Source organism: Bufo gargarizans, chromosome 3 (assembly GCF_014858855.1).
Source record: "Bufo gargarizans isolate SCDJY-AF-19 chromosome 3, ASM1485885v1, whole genome shotgun sequence".
Classification (NCBI taxonomy): domain Eukaryota; kingdom Metazoa; phylum Chordata; class Amphibia; order Anura; family Bufonidae; genus Bufo; species Bufo gargarizans.
In genome coordinates, this window is record NC_058082.1 from 513,623,621 (window position 1) to 513,646,717 (window position 23,097).

At 42.6% G+C, this 23,097-nt stretch overlaps 1 protein-coding gene across 5 annotated transcripts in view; it reads right to left on the reverse strand.

Annotated features, from left to right (window-relative positions):
• CNKSR2 (connector enhancer of kinase suppressor of Ras 2) overlaps positions 1-23,097 on the reverse strand; it is a 414,221-nt gene that overhangs the window by 78,878 nt on the left and 312,246 nt on the right. For all 5 annotated transcript variants that reach the window (XM_044283965.1, XM_044283964.1, XM_044283963.1 and 2 more), the window contains 2 exons: positions 19,568-19,641; positions 16,173-16,244 (listed from right to left, as the gene is read on the reverse strand). In XM_044283965.1, coding sequence (XP_044139900.1) covers positions 16,173-16,244; positions 19,568-19,641 — 146 coding nt within the window. The remainder of the gene's footprint in view (positions 1-16,172; positions 16,245-19,567; positions 19,642-23,097) is intronic.

The following is a 23,097-nucleotide window of genomic DNA, read 5'->3' on the forward strand; positions in this document are numbered from 1 at the left end:
CGGAGGAAAAGGCCGAGGCGGCAGCAGCAGAAGAGGCCGAGGCGGCAGCAGCAGAAGAGGTAGCAGGGGGAGCCTGAGCGACTTCCTTGTTTTTAAGGTGTTTACTCCACTGCAGTTCATGCTTTGCATGCAGGTGCCTGGTCATGCAGGTTGTGCTAAGGTTCAGAACGTTAATGCCTCGCTTCAGGCTCTGATGGCACAGCGTGCAAACCACTCGGGTCTTGTCGTCAGCACATTGTTTGAAGAAGTGCCATGCCAGGGAACTCCTTGAAGCTGCCTTTGGGGTGCTCGGTCCCAGATGGCGGCGGTCAATAGCAGGCGGAGTCTCTTGGCGGCGGGTGTTATGCTTTTGCCCACTGCTCCCTCTTTTGCTACGCTGTTGGCTCGGTCTCACCACTGCCTCTTCCTCGGAACTGTGAAAGTCAGTGGCACGACCTTCATTCCATGTGGGGTCTAGGACCTCATCGTCCCCTGCATCGTCTTCCACCCAGTCTTGATCCCTGACCTCCTGTTCAGTCTGCACACTGCAGAAAGACGCAGCAGTTGGCACCTGTGTTTCGTCATCATCAGAGACATGCTGAGGTGGTATTCCCATGTCCTCATCATCAGGAAACATAAGTGGTTGTGCGTCAGTGCAGTCTATGTCTTTCACCGCTGGGGAAGGGCTAGGTGGATGCCCTTGGGAAACCCTGCCAGCAGAGTCTTCAAACAGCATAAGAGACTGCTGCATAACTTGAGGCTCAGACAGTTTCCCTGATATGCATGGGGGTGATGTGACAGACTGATGGGGTTGGTTTTCAGGACGCCATCTGTGCGCTTTCTGCAGAAGACTGGGTGGGAGATAATGTGAACGTGCTGGATCCACTGTCGGCCACCCAATTGACTAATGCCTGTACCTGCTCAGGCCTTACCATCCTTAGAACGGCATTGGGCCACACCATATATCGCTGTAAATTCTGGCGGCTACTGGGACCTGAGGTAGTTGGTACACTAGGACGTGTGGATGTGGCAGAACGGCCACGTCCTCTCCCAGCACCAGAGGGTCCACTAACACCACCACGACCATGTCCACGTCCGCGTCCCTTAATAGATGTTTTCCTCATTGTTATCGTTCACCACAACAAAAATATTATTTGGCCCAATGTATTGTATTCAAATTCAGCTGAATATAAATTTGAGGCCTAGTATTTAGGCGCTGGGTGACCGGTATAGATTTACTGACAGAATTAGACTTGGAATTGCACAATAGCGTGTGTGTGAAGTTATTCTGAATGACCCTATGAGCACCTTGAATATTATATACCCTTTTAGGGATAGATTTCAAATAGCTCTGATACAGCAGAAACCACTAAATTATGAAATTGCTAAATTGGGAATTGTATTTCAACCCAGAACAAAAAATGTGCTTTGACGGACAATAAATAACTTGCCCAGCCAGAACAGTACAGCGGTAACGACAGATTTAGCGGGATATAAATTTGAGGCCTAGTATTTAGGCGCTGGGTGACCGGTATGGATTTACTGACAGAATTAAACTTGGAAATGCACAGTAGCGTGTGTGTGAAGTTATTCTGAATGACCCTATGTGCACCTTGAATATTATATACCCTTTTAGGGATAGATTTCAAATAGCTCTGATACAGCAGAAACCACTAAATTATGAAATTGCTAAATTGGGAATTGTATTTCAACCCAGAACAAAAAATGTGCATTGACGGACACTAAATAACTTGCCCAGCCAGAACAGTACAGCGGTAACGACAGAGTTAGCGGGATATAAATTTGAGGCCTAGTATTTAGGCGCTGGGTGACCGGTATGGATTTACTGACAGAATTAAACTTGGAAATGCACAGTAGCGTGTGTGTGAAGTTATTCTGAATGACCCTATGTGCACCTTGAATATTATATACCCTTTTAGGGATAGATTTCAAATAGCTCTGATACAGCAGAAACCACTAAATTATGAAATTGCTAAATTGGGAATTGTATTTTAACCCAGAACAAAAAATGTGCTTTGACGGACACTAAATAACTTGCCCAGCCAGAACAGTACAGCGGTAACGACAGATTTAGCGGGATATAAATTTGAGGGCTAGTATTTAGGCGACCGGGTGACCGGTATGGATTTACTGACAGAATTAGACTGGGATATGGCCAAAAAATAACCACACTATTGCTGGTTAAATGCACTTGGTGTGACAGCTTGACCAACCACACTACTGAGGGTTAAATGCACTTGGTGACAGGCGCAGCTTGCCCCTGATGTAGTATATGGCCAAAAAATGAACAGACTATTGCTGGTTAAATGCACTTGGTGTGACAGCTTGACCAACCACACTACTGAGGGTTAAATGCACTTGGTGACGGGCGCAGCTTGCCCCTGATGTAGTATATAGCCAAAAAATAAACAGACTATTGCTGGTTAAATGCACTTGGTGTGACAGCTTCACCCTGATGTAGGCTTTAGCCAAAAAACAACCACACCATTGAGGGTTAAATGCACTTGGTGACAGGCGCAGCTTGCCCCTGATGTAGTATATGGCCAAAAAATGAACAGACTATTGCTGGTTAAATGCACTTGGTGTGACAGCTTGACCAACCACACTACTGAGGGTTAAATGCACTTGGTGACGGGCGCAGCTTGCCCCTGATGTAGTATATGGCCAAAAAATAAACAGACTATTGCTGGTTAAATGCACTTGGTGTGACAGCTTCACCCTGATGTAGGCTTTAGCCAAAAAACAACCACACCATTGAGGGTTAAATGCACTTGGTCGCAGCTTGTGCTGGCGCACCACAAGACACAAAATGGCCGCCGATCACCCCCAAAAAAAGTGACTGACAAACCGTCTGGGCAGCCTAAAAACAGTGAGCAATTGAATTTCAGCAGCTCAATGATGCACAGCTGCAGATCGATCGATTAATCAAGTCCTTTGGAGGAGTTAATCTGCCTAATCTCGCCCTACTGTCGCAGCCGCAACCTCTCGCTACGCTAATCAGAGCAGAGTGACGGGCGGCGCTATGTGACTCCAGCTTAAATAGAGGCTGGGTCACATGGTGCTCTGGCCAATCACAGCCATGCCAATAGTAGGCATGGCTGTGACGGCCTCTTGGGGCAAGTAGTATGACGCTTGTTGATTGGCTGCTTTGCAGCCTTTCAAAAAGCGCCAAGAAAGCGTCACAAAAGCGCCAAGAAAGCGACGAACACTGAACCCGAACCCGGACTTTTACGAAAATGTCCGGGTTCGGGTCCGTGTCACGGACACCCCAAAATTCGGTACGAACCCGAACTATACAGTTCGAGTTCGCTCATCCCTAATCACTAGCAATTCAATGTAACTTGGTCATTCTAGGGGCTGTTCCTTACACCGTCATAAAGGGAAGGCTGTCACTGATACAACTGATAGGGCCGCCTCCTGGACTTCAAAGCCCAGAATGAGCAGGAATTTAATTCAGTGAAATACAAGTTTTACTTAATCTTTTCCTACAAAACTACATATCAATCTGCTCAGCTCCTCCTGCTCTATAACAAGCTACCTGCATCTAAGATATCATGTTCCTTGTGATGATGTTCCTTTTAAGGGATCTGTTGCTTAATATCTTGGTATCAGATGTCTTGCTAATCGGAGTATATACATTTAGAAATCTCTGATTCATCTATTTCTGGAAAGCTTTTTTAACTTAATATTCAATTCTATGATCTACTCTTGATCTCCAAAGGCAAGCCCCAGTAGGTTAGGGTAGTATTTGGCAGTAGAAGATTTATAGTGTATTACAGTACCGGAAAAGTTTATGAGATTTTGCAGTCTCCCATTCACATGCTGGAAAAAAAATCAGCAGCTGAAATTGACCTTTACGCTGGGTTCAGACCTGAGCGTTCTGAAACGAGCGCTCTGTATGCGCGATTGTACGGGCGTTTACAATCGCGCATACAGAGACTGGCGTTCACACATTGTCGCGCGTTCCCGAATTTCTATGTGCGGGAACACGCGACAAACGCCCAAAAAAAAGCTCAAGCACTTGTTTGAGCGTCGGGCGTTTTACAGCGCGATCGTACGCGCTGTAAAACGCCCAGGTGAGAACCATTCCCATAGGGAATCATTGGTTCTTGCCTGTTGTGCGTTTTACAGCGCGTAGGAACGCGCTGTAAAACGCTCAGGTGTGAACCCAGCGTTAGTGTGTAGTCTGCATGACATTCATGTTGAAGATTTCCTAGAGTGAAATCTGAATACGATACATGAGCAAAATTGACAAAATCCACCTCGTGTGGCTGTACCACTGGGTTGACAACAATACACTAATGATTCTTGTTTTACCACTGACAGTATGGAGAAAATAATGCTAAAAAGAAGTAAAATACTATGGATGAGACATGCAAAGATGTGGCCCTCAAATATACATAAAACAGTTGGTAGACATCAATAATACTTCCAAAATTAGCTATCAAATAGCTTTTCCAATGTCAAAAGTGTTGGCTGGGACATGAAGCTGGATTAACCTCAGTAAAGGAATGTCCTCGGTGTTGAGAAATTTGTTCCACAGACTCTGCTGATGCTAATGAGCAATCTTCCGTGAATTTGCAAGTCATGCTCAGACTATTTGAAGGACTGGCGATATCAACTGTTCAGATGTTTTGGCTAGAGTGGTCTCCATCATATGACAGCTTTTGGCAGTTGTACCTAACAGTCAATAAGATCTTGTTACAGGTCATATCCCGGTGATAAACTACCGTATGTACTGCTGAATGTATAAAAAACAAAGCAAGGTCATCCAAAGTGCATTTCACTGCCATGGATAGCATAGCAGTTGCATTATTAAAGGCAGATAAAGAAAGAAACGACAGCATTCATTCCCTTCAAAGGCTTCACTTTTCCAACCACCTGGCATGTTATATCTTTGAAATAAATATACAAAGTAAGTAAAACGATTAGAAATAATAAATTACTAATAAGTATTGTAGATGTGCAGTCATCTACTCTTCAAGGCACTCAAAATCATCAAAATAAGTTCTGTGTGAAGATATAGTCCTAGAAGTAGAGTGAGAACTTTACGTGGGTCTAAAGGAATTGGCCAGCAAGTGGCCATACATTGAGGAGGATGTGAAGGGCCAGATCTTGTTGGCCAATAAGATTTGCACTGGAGGTGCTTTTAAAAACACCTGATAGCACTGTCCTTGAACCTACATGTGGAGAGTGCCATACATTTTTTTTCATGCTAGTTATTTCCTTGGTAAAATGTTGGATTACCATATCACATTTATGGGGATTAGCAACTCGTTTCCTCACCAACACTGGATTATTAGGCGATATCTCTGAATTTGGGGCCTCGTGTGATGAGCTGCCATTGCTAACCTCCTGAAGAATAATATGAAATATTTGTCAGTTCTCTTTATAGAATCATTTCTGAAATGTCTGTTAGTAAATACCTCTGTTCCCAATGAAAAAACTAATCTGGAGCATTCTTGGAATGTGTTGTGTTTCACCATTCTTCAATTTTTTTCTAAGAGAAATGCATGAATAAATTGACAACTAGGTCTTATCACTGCACTTGTCAAACTGTTGTATCTCTACATAATCCGGCACTGGCAGCACTGATTATACAGTGTCAGACTATGTAGGTAACCCCCCCTCCCTTTCCTAACTGATACCAATCAGTTGTCAGTTTATTCATACATTTCTAGTAAGAATACTGGAGAAATGACACCACGCAGAGTTATAAGAAATGCTCCAGTATTCTTGCATTATGGTGAATACAAGTATTTACAGTATGAAAACGGACATATCAGGAGAGCTGACAGGTCCTCCTTAAAGAGGACCTTTTACTAGTTTAAAAACTAACTATATCAGTGGGCAGAGCAGCGCCCAGGGGTCCCCCTGCACTTACTAGTATGTCTGGGCGCCGCTCCGTTCGCCCGGTAAAGGCTCCGGTGTCTGCAGCTCCCTCTGTTGTACTGGGCGGAGTTTTTGTATTAGGGTTGTCCCTTGCTGCAGGGCTGGCCAATCGTAGCGCACAGCTCATAGCCTGGGACCATGAAAGGGCGAGGTGGGTGCAGAAGTTGCAGAGAGAGAAGAGCCTCTAGGTGTAACAGCAACACCCCCGTTGCTCCTAGATGCTAATTTACATATATTAAAACTTCATTTATGAACATGGCGCCAACATAGATGCCTTCAGCTGCCAAGTGCACATGCCACAGGACAGCCAGTTTCATAGGTACAAATCTGCTAACAGATGCCCTTTAAAGAGAGCCTCTCTCTATATTTGGGAGAAAGATCTAAACATGTTTTTTACTGACTCTCAGCTCAATAATATATACAGGTCCTCACATAGAGCTTCACATTGTGTTATAGTACAGGAGAATTCTTACAAAATGGTACAATACCCCAATTAAAATGCACAAATGGTAACCACTAGTGTTGATCGAGCACCAAAGTGCTTGGGTGCTCTGGCCGAAAACATCGGGATGAGCGGGTGCTCTACCGAGCACACGAGTATAATGGAAGTCGATGGGAGAACCTGAGCATTAAACCAGGCACCCCCTGCTCTGAAGAGGGGAGGGTGCCTGGTTCATAGGAAAAGGTCAGAAATTGATGGAAACACCATCAAAATGGTTCAGGAACAGCATGGGGAGGATGTCTGGATGCATCTTGGACTCCCAGGTCACTGTTGGTAACGATGTTGTCCGAGTAGTACGCCACTTTTACAGACTGACAATAGTATGCACAAAACCAAAGATAAAATTGATTTTAGAGGAAAAATTGTTAGGAAACATTCTTTCCTGTATATTTACTTGTATATAAAGTGCAAGTTCTGCAAGGAACCAGCACTCCAATACACCCTTTGGTACACATAAAGAAGGGCATCATACACAGCTTTGAACAATTATGATTGATAGCCTGCTGGTGACCCTCTAAAACATTTGGAGCTGATCTGACCAACTAAAAAATTATGGGAGAGTGCCTGCTGCTTGGCTGACCATTGAAAAAAATGTACAGTGTTCAAAGCAGGCCGGGTCACCTGAATACTTCAGCTAAGAATAATGGAATAGGACTCAGGTTCTATTTTGTAGGTTTTTGGAACTGGGGCCATGATTAAGAGGGACGGCCGGGGGCATCCGTATTGCGCTACTAGAGGTGAAATTCTTGGACCGGCACAAGACGAACCAAAGTGAAAGCATTTGCCATAAATGTATTTATTAAATCAAAAACTAAAGTCGGAGGTTCGAAGATGATCAGATACCGTCGTAGTTCCGACCATAAGCGATGCCGACGTTATTCCCATGACCCGCCCAGCAGCTTCCGGGAAACCAAAGTCCGGGTTCCGGGAGGAGTATGGTTGCAAAGCTGACAGTTAAAGGAATTGACGGAAGAGCACCACCAGGAGTGGAGCCTTCGGGTTAATTTGACTCAACACGGGCAAACCTCACCCGGCCCGGACACGGAAAGGATTGACAGATTAATAGCGCTTTCTCGATTCTGTGGGTGGTGGTGCATGGACGTTCTTAGTTGGTAGAGAGATTTGTCTGGTTAATTCCGGTAACGAACGAGACTCCTCCGTGATAATTAGTTACGCGACCCCCGGCGGTGAGGATTGTGTTGACCAGACTATTGTATAGTGAGACTGGACTTGTAGGTGAGGGCCTGCTGGTGAGCTGACCCTCTAAAAAATTATATGTCAGGGCCTGCAGGTGAGCTGACCCTGTAAAACATTATATGCGTGGGCCTGCAGGTGAGCTGACCCTGTAAAAGATTGTAGGTGAGGTCCTGCTGGTGAGCTGACCCTCTAAAAAATTATATTTCAGGGCCTGCAGGTGAGCTGACCCTGTAAAACATTAGATGCAAGGGCATATATGCGAGGGCATTATATGCAACGAATAAACATGCTGATCTGATGGAAGAGGAGGAGGAGAATGAGAAAAGGAAGATTCAACCATATACCCTTTTTTGTGGTGGGAGGGGTGCATGGGAATGCAGTATATTCAGTACATTATAAACAACACATTTAAAGAGCCTTTATGTTCAGCCGCTTTCCTCTGGTGGAGTCGAGAAGTCAGGGGCAGTCCAGGCCTTGTTCATTTTTATAAGAGTCAACCTGTCAGCATTTTAAGTTGACAGGCGGATACTCTCATCTTTTATAATGCCACCAGCAGCACTAAATACCCGCTGAGACAAAACGCTGGCGGCAAGGCAGGCCAGCACCTCCAAGGCATAGCGCGCCAGTTCGTGCCACGTGTCCAGCTTGAACACCCAGTAGTTGTAAGGCACTGAGGGGTCATTGAGGACGCTGACACGGTCTGCTATGTACTACTTCACCATTTTCCTAAATTATTCCCTCCTTGTGACACTAGGCCGCTAATCAGGGGGAGGGTAATGGCGGGGTGTCATTAAACTGTCCCAGGCTTTGGAGAGTGTTCCTCTGTTGGAACTGCTGTGTGTTCCCCTGGTCTCCCCTCCTCGGTTGCCCAAGGAAGTACGGACTCTGTCGCCAGCATTGTCAGATGGAAATTTTTGGGGCAATTTTTCAACAAGGACCTTCAAGTATTGCATCGTTTTGCTCATCCTCTCCACCTGAGGAATGAGAGATGAGAAGTTCTCTTTGTAGCAGGGGTCAAAAAGGGTGAACAACCAGTAATCCGTGTTGACTAAAATGCATATAACGCGTGGGTCGTGGGAAAGGCAGCCTAACATGAAATCAGCCATGTGTGCCAGAGTACCAACAGCCAAGACTTTGCTGTCGTCATCAGGAGGATTACTCTAACTCTCCTCATCCTCTTCCTCCTCTTCTTCCCACCCAAGCAGAACAAGTGGTATAAAACTGCCATGGGTACTACCCTCTGTAGCGTAGGCAACCGTTTCCTGCTCCTCCTCCTCCTCTTCATCGTCCAATTCGCACTGAGAAGAAGAACTGAGGGTGGACTGGCTATCACCCTGTGTAATGTCTTCCCCCATTTCCACCTCTTCCACATGCAAAGCATCATCAGCGAGCATTTGAGTAGACACAGAAGTGGGATGGTTTCTTTTGTCATCTGCAGTTTCCCCAAAAAAGCGCCATACTGCGGAACACCTACACCTTGGCAAGGGAGATTTCTGAAAGGGAGTGCTCTGTGGAACAGTTGTGGGCCTGTTTGGTGTGGCCCGCCTTCTCCCTTTTGCCACCCCACTGCCTCTTCCAGGCTGTTGCTGTGCTGCAGATCCCTTCCCCTCTGTACTGCTGTCCTCGCTCGGCTTTCCACCTTCCCAGGTTTAAGTCAGTGACTTCATCGTCCACCACCTCTTCTTCCACTTCCTCACTCTGCTCATCATCCTGAGATGTTGACCTAACCACAACCTCAGTGATTGACAACTGTGTCTCATCCTCTTCCTCAACCTCTTGAGACAATAATTGATGTTAAGTTATTGGCAACTGTGTCTCATCATCATCCACCTCATTAAACACTAATTGCCGATCCCCACTGTCATCTTTGTGTGACTGTGGATCCTCAAGAGTTTGGGAATCAGGGCACAAGATCTGTCCCTCTTCAAGCGTGCTTGGCGAGAGGGCCAAATCAAGGAATGGCAAGGAAAAGAGGTCCTCGGAATATCCGAGTGTGGGATCACTTGTTTGGCCAAACTCTCGATGGTGGGAGTAAGGAGTATCAAGACTGGACTTAGTGGAAGACAGGGTGGTGCTTAACCGACTTGAAGCATTATCTGCTGCAATCCAACCGACCACCTGGTCGCACGGGTTTGACTTCAAGAGTGGTGTCCTGCTCCGCTTTTCAAACTAGGACATGAAGCTAGGTATCATGGTTTTTCTTGGGCTCTGGCAGCAGGCACAGTTTCAACGTGCCCAGGACAACGGGACAACGGCCTCTGCGTGCACCCTCAGCATTACGGCCACTTCCCCATCCCTTACTGCTCACCTTCTTCATTTTAAATGTGATATATGCTTGAAAGTATGTCACACGTACAGTAGCGTAGGATTTGGAAGTGTATGCGCAAATAAATGTAAAAAGGTATTTGGGATGTGGAAACGTCAGACAGGAGATATCCCGCAGATAATGTAAATGCTGTCATGAGCGGCTAATAAAAAATTACAGTGAATGTCACAGGTATTTGGGATGAGCAAACATTAGACAGGAGAGGTACCACCAGTAATGTCACTGTCTGCAGCGTCTACGTAAAAAGTACACTGTTTTTTTACAGATAAAAATTTTAGGCACAAACGTTACACTGGAGATTTCGCACGGATAATGTCACTGTCAGAAGCGGACACCGGCTATTGAAAAAGTACACTGGAGGTCACAGATATTTTTTGGATGCGCACACTTTACACTGGAGATGTGGTGCAGCTAACCTCACTGTCCGCAGTGGACACCGTCTATTGAAAAAGTACACTTGATGTCACTGATATTTTAGTGATGCTCACACTTTACACAGGAGATGTGGCGCGGATAATTTAACTGTCTGCAGCGGACACCGTCTACCGAAAAAGTACACTGGATGTCACTAATATTTTAGGGATGAACACACTTTACACAGGAGATGTGGTGTGGATAATTTAACTGCCCACAGCGGCCTATTAGACGCTATTTAGCACAGGATGCGCTAAAAATATTTATTGCAGCTGTCACACACAATAGTCCTTAAAAAGGACTTTTGGGTCTCTAAAAAGTTTTTGTAATAAAAATCTCCCAATAACACTCCCTACACTGTCTTTCCCTTCCTATGCTCAGCTCTCCCTGACTAAGACTGAGCCAAACACGTGTCATGGGGTGCTTTATAGCACCCGATGACGTGTTCCGGCCAGCCAATCACTGTAATGCCAATAGCCAACATGGCTAGGGCATTACAGTGCGTGCCAGTACCTCCCTGAACGTTTATTGACTGCGTAGCAGCCAAGAAACGTGCGGGGAGGAGACTCAAGCATTGCGCTCGAAAACAGGCGGTACTCAGCCGAGTACCGCCATGTGCCGAGCATCAAGATGCTCCAGCCGAACTAGTGTTCAGCCGAGCATGCTCGATCAACACTAGTAACCACCTATAACTGTCCAATGCTGTAGCTGTATGCAAGACAAAGGAACCTTCCTACATACTGTGTATGGTGGCCCTGCCCGGTTCTTCAGCCTTTTTGGTAATCAGCCTCTTTGTTTCCAAAGTCACATATCACTCTCTCTCTCTCTCTCTCTGGAACAGATTTTTTTTTAATTCCCTATCATTTCACACAGCAGTTCCTCTGCTAATTTGATCCATTTTAGGTTAGCAGCATACAAACTTCTCATTTCCTTACTGTTGCTCATGACCTCATGTCCTACTATGCTTAAGTATATAGCCAAGATAGACCAACCTTTCCATACAGAGGAACTAGCTGAGTTTACTAATCACACTATGACATCCTTTGGATGGGTTTGGAAACCATGTAAGGATTAACATAAGTCTCCTGGATACATATCCATCATTTCATTATGACCCCATAGCGCCCCATAGACGGTGTTGAGTCAGCATCCAGTTTTTCTTTATCTTTTTTTCCTTATTTCTTTATACTAGATGTAAAACTTTTTGCTGAAACTCTAAACTCTATGTTTCTGTGCAGAGCCAAATCTTATATTTCCTACTTTTCAACCTTGCTCCCCACCACCATATTTTCCTGGAAACTGTTCAATATATTGAAGACACATTAAAAAGGGAATCTACTCTTGAACCTTGACAAGGGATAGAAGATATGATCACTATATTTATTCTCTGGTTGAATATGATATAATTTTATAGCTTCTGATTCATTGATATATAATGAACACTTAATAAAAATAACATTGAGAAGAAAGTTACAAAAATATCCAGTGGGCTACAATGTTTCTTTGAAGTTGTATGAAGCAGAAATATAATTTCTTACCAGTCAGTGATTCGCGACACAGTACAACCTGTCCTGAAGAACAGTTTATCTCTGAGAATCTATTATTTCTAACAGTGTTGGCAAGAGTTTCTCATTTGGCTACAAACTGGCATATATTTTACTTGTCCATTTGCTGCCTCCACGCCATTTTGTTCTGCTCTTGATGATTGAAATTTTGGTATGTCAATGAGCATGTTGCAATCGTCAAAATTTTGATGGCTAGAATATTTTAGCCTTATTACCTAATAGTTAATTAGCAAAATAACCGTGGAGTCCCAGTTATGGGTCTTAAACACAGTGAAAGCCATATTTCCCTCCAGGGAAGGAAAACCAAGCAAAGGGGTGAATTTATAAAATAAATCACCAGATCCAATATTAAGTGGCCTCTATGTCAAGATCCAGCTCTTTTACAAGCCTTAAAGATGTGACATGGGAAGACCTAAGCCAGTTAGACATCCACAGACAGCTGTTTCAGGGTTCTGCACCTTATGGGTGTGGAGTAGGATTCTGGCTAACCAGGAGCAATGCATTGGAGACTACTCAAACAAACCAATAGCTGATCTTAGGGAGACCAGCTACAAAAAACACTGTGGATCCTCATTTAAGAGTCTCAACACAGAAATCCAAAGCGCAAAGTTCCCTGGTAAACAGTAATATGCAAAATAACCGTGGAGCCCCATTACAGAGATCACCAGATCCACCATATTAAGTGGCCTCTATGTCAAGATACAGCTCTTTTACAAGCCCTAAGGATGTGACAAGGGAAGACCTAAGCCAGTTATCCATCCACAGACAGCTGTTTCGGGGTGTTGCCCCTCATTAGTGTCTAGTAGGATTCTGGCTAATATTTAATTACAAATAGTTTTTTTTTTTTCCCAGATACTTTAATATCATCAAACTGGATTCAGAATTCAGGGGCTTCTGGATAGACCATAACATTACAAGTCCAGAGGAACATCTTAAAGAAGCTTAACGAGGCCCAGTAATCTTCCCTGACATATCTGAATTTACTAGGATATAGGCATTATGGAGCATGTTTTTTAGAATACTGTGAAGTGCCATTCCTTTTTTTTTGTCCTGAATATTTATGAATATATTGACAACTGGGCACTCCCATTCCCACTGTCAAATGGGTGTGTCCCTACATAGTCTGATATGGTCAGCACTGATTGGACAGTGTCAGACTGTGTAGGATCCTGGTAACACCAAGTTCTTATATATTCATAGCAGAGAAAAGACAAAACTGATTTCTAAGGGAAGATGCTCCAGAAATGTCACATCATGGGAAATAGTATTATTTAATAAAACAGACAAGTCAGAAGAGATGGCAGTTTGTCTTTAACCACCTCAGCCCCCCTAGCTTAAACACCCTTAATGACCAGACCACTTTTTACAATTCTGCACTACACTACTTTCGCGGTTTATTGCTCGGTCATGCAACTTACCACCCAAATTAATTTTACCTCCTTTTCTTCTCACTAATAGAGCTTTCATTTGGTGGTATTTCATTGCTGCTGACATTTTTACTTTTTTTTGTTATTAATCGAAATTTACCAAAATTTTAGCAAAAAAATTACATTTTTCACTTTCAGTTGTAAAATAAAAATAAAAAAATACATTTCTATATAAATTTTTCTCTAAATTTATTGTTCTACATGTCTTTGATAAAAATAAAATGCAATAAGTGTATATTTATTGGTTTGCGCAAAAGTTATAGCGTTTACAAACTATGGTACAAAAATCAGAATTTCCGCATTTTGAAGCAGCTCTGACTTTCTGAGCACCTGTCATGTTTCCTGAGGTTCTACAATGGCCAGACAGTACAAACACCCCACAAATGACCCCATTTCGGAAAGTAGACACCCTAAGGTATTCACTGATGGGCATAGTGAGTTCATAGAACTTTTTATTTTTTGTCACAAGTTAGCGGAAAATTATGATTTTCTTTTTTTTCCTTACAAAGTCTCATATTCCACTAACTTGTGACAAAAAATAAAATCTTCCATGAACTCACTATGCCCATCAAGAAATACTTTGGGGTGTCTTCTTTCCAAAATGGGGTCACTTGTGGGGTAGTTATACTGCCCTGGCATTTTAGGGGACCTAATGCGTGAGAAGTAGTTTGAAATCCAAATGTGTTAAAAATGCCCTGTAAAATCCTAAAGGTGTTCTTTAGAATTTGGGCCCCTTTGCCCACCTTGGCTGCAAAAAAGTGTCACACATGTGGTATCTCCGTACTCTGGAGACGTAGGGAAATGTGTTTTGGGGTGTATTTTTACATATAGCCATGCTGGGTGAGAGAAATCTCTCTCTAAAAGTCAACTTTTCCAATTTTTTATACAAAGTTGTCATTATAGAGAGATATTTCTCTCACCCAGCATGGGTATATGTAAAAAGACACCCCAAAACACATTGCCCTACTTCTCGTGAGTATGGCGATACCACATGTGTGACACTTTTTTGCAGCCTAGGTGCGCAAAGGGACCCAAATTGCATTTTTAGACATTTGGATTCCAGACTTCTTCTCACGCTTTAGGGCCCCTAAGATGCCAGGGCAGTAGAAAATACCCCACATGTGACCCCATTTTGGACAGAGGACACCCCAAGGTATTCCGTGAGGGGCATGGCGAGTTCATAGAAGTTTTTTTTTTTGCACAAGTTAGCGGAAATTGTTTTTTTTTGTTTTTTCTCACAAAGTCTCCCTTTCCGCTAACTTGTGACAAAAAGTCAATCTTTCATGGAGTCAATATGCCCCTCAGCGAATACCTTGGGGTGTCTTCTTTCCGAAATGGGGTCACATGTGGGGTATTTATACTGCCCTGGCATTTTAGGGGGCCCTAAAGCGTGAGAAGAAGTCTGGAATATAAATGTCTAAAAAAATTTACGCATTTGGATTCCGTGAGGGGTATGGTGAGTTCATGTGAGATTTTATTTTTTGTCACAAGTTAGTGGAATATGACACTTTGTAAGAAAAAAATAAAATAAAAAATTTCCGCTTGTGCCAAAAAAAATTCTGAATGGAGCCTTACAGGGGGGGTGATCAATGACAGGGGGGTGATCAGGGAGTCTATATCGGGTGATCACCACCCTGTCATTGATCACCCCCCTGTAAGGCTCCATTCAGACGTCCGTATGTGTTTTGCGGATCCGCGGTGTCCGTGTTTTGCGGATCCTTGGATCCACGGATGCGCAAAACACATACGGGCGTCTGAATGGAGCCTTACAGGGGGGTGATCAATGACAGGGGGGTGATCACCCCATATAGACTCCCTGATCACCCCCCTGTCATTGATCACCCCCCTGTAAGGCTCCATTCAGACGTCCGTATGTGTTTTGCGGATCCGATCCATGCTCTGTGATCTGTGCAGAGGTCATTGTACAAGGAAAGACTAGATAAGCTGTGACAATCACCTATTGTGAATGGAGGATCCTGTCTTATTTATTTACAGAGGTGATATCATTATAGGCAGGATTAGAATGACAGATAAGCAGGTAACTGTAGTAAATTGATCTGTACAGACTAAGAAGTGGCGCCTATTATTAGGCTTAGTGGCCACTGTGAAAAGTGCAGGATTTTAAAGTTTTTTTTTAAATATACTGTAGATAGTTTCATGGAAAATTAAATAACATCACCGAAAATTCTTTAAATTCTTTAAAAGGTGCTTAACATAAATATGTGATTTAAACAATAGGTCATTCCCTTTAATCATAAATTCACAAAGGTCCAGGTGGGGGAATAAAATATTACCGTTTTGTATGCTTTATGCAAACTATGTGCGACTATGCCTTCCTCTATTAAAAAAAAAATGTCATGCATGTACTACATGCTAGAGCAGGATTTAGAAACTCCATTCGGCACTCCAGCTGTTGTGAAACTACAAGTCCCAGAATGCTCCTTTCACTTCTGTGGGAGTTCAGAGAACAGCCAAGCAAGTGTGCAAGATGGGAGGTGTAGTTTCACAACACTGGCATTGGTTGAACTTAATGGACCTATGTCTTTTTTCAACCGTATTAACTATATGTAACTATATGTAACACCTGGAGTGGCGGAGGTTGCTGAACCCTGAGCTAGAGGGTGTATTTAAGGGTCTATAGTCAATTGAATAGGGTTTAATAAAAGAAAAAACTAACACAAAAAGACAAACGTTCACATTACTATCATATATTCATGACAAATATCTTAACAGCTAAGATATAAGGTGCGCATAGACTAGTAAATGCACTTCTGTACGGAAAAACAAACTCTCAAACCTAAGAACAGGCAAGCTTTGAAATAACACGAATACATGACATGTTTTGTTACCTGTTCATATCATCTAAATTGTCGGCAGCAAAGTAGAAGCTTTTGATCTTGGGATGGCAAGCTTTAAAAGCACTATAAATAGAGAGAAAAATATGTCAGTCATCCATAGAAGAAGAAAAACAGCAGCACCAGGCAGAGTAATATTGCCAGAACAGGTAGTGGAAGCCATAAGGAACATGGTGTGGGTTTATGGTTAGACTCGGACCTTGTACTGGTAAAACCACAAGAACCATATGGGCATATAAACGGTCACACTGGACATGCAGGCTGCAGGGTCCAGTCTCGTCATGGAAAAATGGACGTCAATACCTGGTAGAAGTAAAAAAACTAGGAATCACCCTCAGAAGAAAAGAAGGAGTCAAGAGCCAACCCAGAAGTGATACAAGGAATTTATCAGATGCAAACTGACAATCATTTCATAATAGGCCTTTTGTATCTGAAGAGTGTTATCCCCGAAATGCATTATATGTTGGATTAAATAAATCATTTTGTGGATCACTTCTGGGCCAGCGCTTGATTCCTTTTCTTCTAAAGGTGATTCCTAGGCTTGTGACTTCCATAGATGCAGGGCAGCCATTTGCCTGTATACCACCAAATAGCAAGCTGCAATAAAAAGTTAAACCTTGTATATATTCAAGTGGATGTGAAAAGTTCCATAAAAACTTGGGCAGAGCCTGTAAAAATGCTAAAATAACAAAAGAAGACACACTCAACCCTTTTCTCCACTGCCACTTCCAGTGATGAGCGGGCCGCCCCGATGCTGTTTGTTTTCCAATCACTTGCCTCAGCAGTGATGTCCCATGTAGTGCTGAGACCAGCAATTAGCTGCAGGGTGACCCGTGTGGGTCACTTCATTGCAGCTAGCCAGTCATTGGCTGCAACAGCGCACATTACCCTGTCCATGCTGGATGTTTACCTGTTGTGGTGGAAGTCCAGAGAAGACAGTGGTGGACCCTAGGAGCTAGAACCAAGCGTGGGGGTAGTAGGTAAGAATAATTTTTTTGAGAGGTCCTTATTGGTGGGGGGTTGTAAATGGATATAGGGACTGGAAACCCCTTTAAAAAGACCCAATTTCTCATGTAAAGTACGTTTAATACAATACTGGGACAAGTCAGGAAAACCTTGCAATCTACGTAAATCATGACCATTGAGTGGCCACACATGGAAAAGCGTAGAAGAGACATCCAGTGATAGTATTGCAAAGTTGTGATTTTTTTCCCCTATAGCTGGTTATCACACATGTTGGGAGATGTTGAGCCATGAGCAAAGCTAAGGAAGGCCATATCTATATATACTGTTCATGTTAAAGAAAGTTTGGCACATACATACACAGGGTTTGCCAATGGCTAACAAAATTAGAGCAATATTTTATAATGGTGACTAGGGATTGACCGATATTGATTTTTTAGGGGCGATACCGATAATCTGTGAACTTTCAGGCCGATAGCCGATAATTTATACCGATATTCTGTGAATTTTCATTTTTGAAAAAAAATAAAAATTCCTACACAAATCTGCTGAAAATTTATGTTTATTGTTAACATGTATTTTTTTTTGTAAATCTTTCTTTTTCATTTATAATTAATATTTTGATGTGGTTTTTTTTACTTTTTTTTTTTTTTACTAACTATTAGCCTCCTTAGGGGCTGCAACCCTTGTCCTATTCACCCTATTCACCCTGATAGATCTCTATCAGGGTGAATAGGACCTCACACTGTCCCTGCTGCTCTGTGTTTTGTGCACACAGCAGCATGGAGCTTACCATGGAAGCCAGGGCTTTAATAGCGTCCTGGCTGCCATGGTAACCGATCGGAGACCCAGGATTACACTGCTGGGGCTCCGATCGGAACTTCCACTGAAGAGGAGGGGAGAGGGGACCCTGTGGCCACTGCCACCAATGATTAATACTGGGGTTGGGGGGGAAGCACTGCGCCACTAATGAAGATAACTCTCTCATTCATTCATATACAGGCGTTGGGAGCTGGCTGCAGAATCGCATAGCCGGCTCCCGACCTCTATGAGTGGTAGCTGCGATCCGCGGCAGTTAACCCCTCAGGTGCCGTTAACTACCGCAGAACGCAGCCACTTGTCATAGAGGTCGGGAGCCGGCTATGTGATTCTGCAGCCAGCTCCCAACGCCTGTATATGAATGAATGAGAGAGTTATCTTCATTGGTGGCGCAGTGGCCACAGCCCCTCCCCTCCTCTTGTCCTCCCTCCTCTCATTGGTGGCAGCGGCAGCAGCGGCACAGGGGGGAGGCAGACGCTGCTTCCTTCTCACCTGTGCTGCTGAGGTAACACGGAGAGCGCTGTCGGCAGCGCAATCCGTGTTCATGATACGTTATCGTAATATCGGCAAAATAGATGCAGATACCGATAACGTTCAAAATCCTGTATATCGGCAAAACTGATAATCGGTCGATCCCTAATGGTGACTATACTGGCCTTTCATCATAGACTACCAGCTTTACCGATGAATTCTGCACTTCACCACAGTGGTATAAGGACAGTAAGTCAGCATTGGTTCTCACTCACTGCTTTCCTCATGCTTGATGACAGTTAGTATCCATTCCTAATAGTAGGAAGTGAAGTGCTAAATGTCAGAAGTATGAACAATTGGCTGCAGCTGTTACTGGGGGACTGTGCCAGGTGAATAACCATAGTTGTTCCAAACCTGGGACAATATAACTGAAACATCAGGTCTTTATTGGACTATAAGTGGTGAATAATACATGACGGTTCCCTCTGAGGCATACCACCTCCGGTTTTCAATATCCACAGAAAAAAGTAATTTCCAGAGCCTACATTGTCAAAATGAACAAAAACTGACAAGCGCACATTATCTGCATGAAGTTTTATTTCTTTAATGAAAATAGAAGAAGCTTTTTACTCCATTTACAGAGCTTTTTTTCCTTGTGGCTTCTCCCACAAAAAAAAAAATACTGAATACTTTTGTAACTGCATCCAATTAAAAATGTATTATAGATACTGAGTTATTCAAGAAAATGTATCAGTATAGCGCCACCTGCTGTTTGTTCTTTGTCTCTGTCCACCTCACTCAGGCTATTTTAACATCTGCATTTTTGCTGGAACCGTCATGGATCAGCAAAAACGCTTCTGTCACGATCATGCAACCATCTGCATCCGTTCTGAACGGATCCGGTTGTATTATCTCTAAAATAGCAAAGATGGAACCACCTCTAAAACCATAGTTAGTCAATGGGTGACGGATCTGTTTTCTTTTGTGCCATAGAAAGTGATCATCTGCCAAAATAATCTGGCAGTCTAATACTAATAAGCTAAGTTGTGTCTCTCCATGTCCAATGTCAGATCAGGCAGGAAATTCTGTCTTCCATATATATATATGATCTAGCGCACCATTGAGGGCCTACTTACAATTTCTTACGACACTCGCTGGCTCGATCAATTTTGAACTCCGGTAGACTGATAAACCCCTCCGCTTTTTCTTCCTGGAACAAAAAAATAAAATAAAAGTACTGTACATGTTGATTTTTCTAAATTATTTTTGTCAGAAATACAGGCAATAGGTGAAAGTCCACCCTTGCACATCATTTTGTTTTGTATTATTTTAATCTAAATAATAATACAAAATTCGGTAGGGTCAAAACTGCTGACAGACTTTCTTTAATTAATGACAATGCATGAAGTTTGGAGCTTTGCAGCAGAAAAAAATGGATCCCTGACTGTTCTTAAAGGCTTCACAGAATAGGGAATAAGTATCTTATCAGTCAGATCCAGCTGCTGGAATTCCCCACTTATAACGAGAATGATGGTCCTGTGTCTCCATGTATGAACGGAGCGGTGGTCAAACATGCTCACTGCCGCTCCATTCATTCTCTATGTCAAATCTCCTAAACCAACTGCATATAATCCAGCAGAACCAGTTCACTTTTAACAGGAATTTGGTTCATTTTAAGCTACGGTGTGTTAAAACACACAACATGAAATATTCAAGACTTCCAATTTGTCCAAATTATTCCAAAGGACAGTGATTATCTGTCCAAGTGCTATACTATCATTTGATTATGCTACTTTGCCTTAGGTGGCAATACTGAGAAATATGTCACAATCACAGAGAATGTCAAGTCTGCTCAATCACAAACGTGAAAGCTACAGCTTTATAGGAGAATCCTTGCTGGATTTAAATGGGAAGTGCATGCAGTGAAGCGCAAGTATCAAAGTCAACTTGGGATGTATGGCGGCAGAAATATGCCCGTAATACAGTGTACAGATCGTTCTTACAAAGTTCTTTTCAAAGTAAATTTAGCCATGATACAGTCTGTGTTTAACCCTATTACTGGAAATGTTACCCTTTATTGGGGATGCCCTTGTTTTGATATATATATATATATATATATATATATATATATATATATAAAAAATAAATATATATATATATATATATATATATATATATACAGTACAGACCAAAAGTTTGGACACACCTTCTCATTCAAAGAGTTTTCTTTATTTCCATGACTATTAAAATTGTAGATTCACACTGAAGGCATCAAAACTATGAATTAACACATGTGGAATTATATACATAACAAAAAAGTGTGAAACAACTGAAAATATGTCATATTCTAGGTTCTTCAAAGTAGCCACCTTTTGCTTTGATTACTGCTTTGCACACTCTTGGCATTCTCTTGATGAGCTTCAAGAGGTAGTCACCTGAAATGGTCTTCCAACAGTCTTGAAGGAGTTCCCAGAGATGCTTAGCACTTGTTGGCCCTTTTGCCTTCACTCTGCGGTCCAGCTCATCCCAAACCATCTCGATTGGGTTCAGGTCCGGTGACTGTGGAGGCCAGGTCATCTGGCGCAGCACCCCATCACTCTCCTTCATGGTCAAATAGCCCTTACACAGCCTGGAGGTGTGTTTGGGGTCATTGTCCTGTTGAAAAATAAATGATGGTCCAACTAAACACAATCCGGATGGAATAACATGCCGCTGCAAGATGCTGTGGTAGCCATGCTGGTTCAGTTTGCCTTCAATTTTGAATAAATCCCCAACAGTGTCACCAGCAAAGCACCCCCACACCATCACACCTCCATGCTTCACGGTGGGAACCAGGCATGTAGAGTCCATCCGTTCACCTTTTCTGCGTCGCACAAAGACACGCACAGATTTCCACTGGTCTAATGTCCATTCCTTGTGTTCTTTAGCCCAAACAAGTCTCTTCTGCTTGTTGCCTGTCCTTAGCAGTGGTTTCCTAGCAGATATTCTACCATGAAGGCCTGATTCACACAGTCTCCTCTTAACAGTTGTTCTAGAGACGTGTCTGCTGCTAGAACTCTGTGTGGCATTGACCTGGTCTCTAATCTGAGCTGCTGTTAACCTGCGATTTCTGAGGCTGGTGACTCGGATGAACTTATCCTCCGCAGCAGAGGTGACTCTTGGTCTTCCTTTCCTGGGGCGGTCCGCATGTGAGCCAGTTTCTTTGTAGCGCTTGATGGTTTTTGTGACTGCACTTGGGGACACTTTTAAAGTTTTCCCAATTTTTCGGACTGACTTAACTGATGGCCACTAGTTTTTCTTTACTTAGCTGCTTTTTTCTTGGCATAATACAAATTCTAACAGTCTATTGAGTAGGACTATCAGCTGTGTATCCACCTGACTTCTCCACAACGCAACTGATGGTCCCAACCCCATTTATAAGGCAAGAAATCCCACTTATTAAACCTGACAGGGCACACCTGTGAAGTGAAAACCATTTCAGGTGACTACCTCTTGGAGCTCATCAAGAGAATGCCAAGATTGTGCAAAGCAGTAATCAAAGCAAAAGGTGGCTACTTTGAAGAACCTAGAATATGACATATTTTCAGTTGTTTCACACTTTTTTGTTATGTATATAATTCCACATGTGTTAATTCATAGTTTTGATGCCTTCAGTGTGAATCTACAATTTTCATAGTCATGAAAATAAAGAAAACTCTTTGAATGAAGGTGTGTCCAAACTTTTGGTCTGTACTGTATATCAAAACATGGTATATATATCTCAAAACATGGCGCATATATATATATATATATATATATATATATATATATAGCCCTTTATTATAATCAATAGCAGACATCAGAATAGCTTTTATAGTTGATGCTATCATGCCTATTATTATACCCCTCTAATATGTGAAATATATTACAGAATAGTGCACTGCAAAATTGCCAAATATATTCATAAGGCCTCACTTACCCAGGGTATAATAAAAACAGTGTACTTTAGGCACAGTATACACTGGTCTGGTATGCAGTCACATACATAGTTATTTTTTTTACTTTTCAGATTTTTACAATGAAACCCTATGGGCAACGTACAGTTGTGTGCACCCTTACTTTAGATCGAATTTGGTTATGAACGCCAATTTCTCATAAATATTGTGACCTGCTAGCAAAACTCTTGAGAGTCTGCAGTACACAACACAACCACTGGGTGGCTGCACACAGACACATATAGGATAGACATCTTATGACACCGTATCGTGGAAATTGGGTCTTAAAGGAAAAAAATTTAATAAAAAAAAAGCTGGTCGTCTCACACCACACATCGCAGGATATATTGAGCCAAGAGGAAAGGCAAGAAAGGCACATCTGTAAGCCACTAGATTTTAATTCTAAAACACATCATGACTGAATATTATATAGTTGAACCAGACAGGAAAACGCCATAAGCAAATTTCAAACAATGCTCCTGAATTAAATATACTATCATTAGTAGCAATGTGACATTTGTGGCTTCAAACGGTTTTCTGTTTGCAAGGAGTGGTTGGGATTCTTGGTACATGAAGAATATATCCTATTCCAGGGACGACAGCCGGGAAGTCAATTTTTAAATGTGCTTTGAAGTTCACTGTAATTTCTCGAGAGATACAGTATATTTTTGCTGCTGTCACACTGAGAAGAG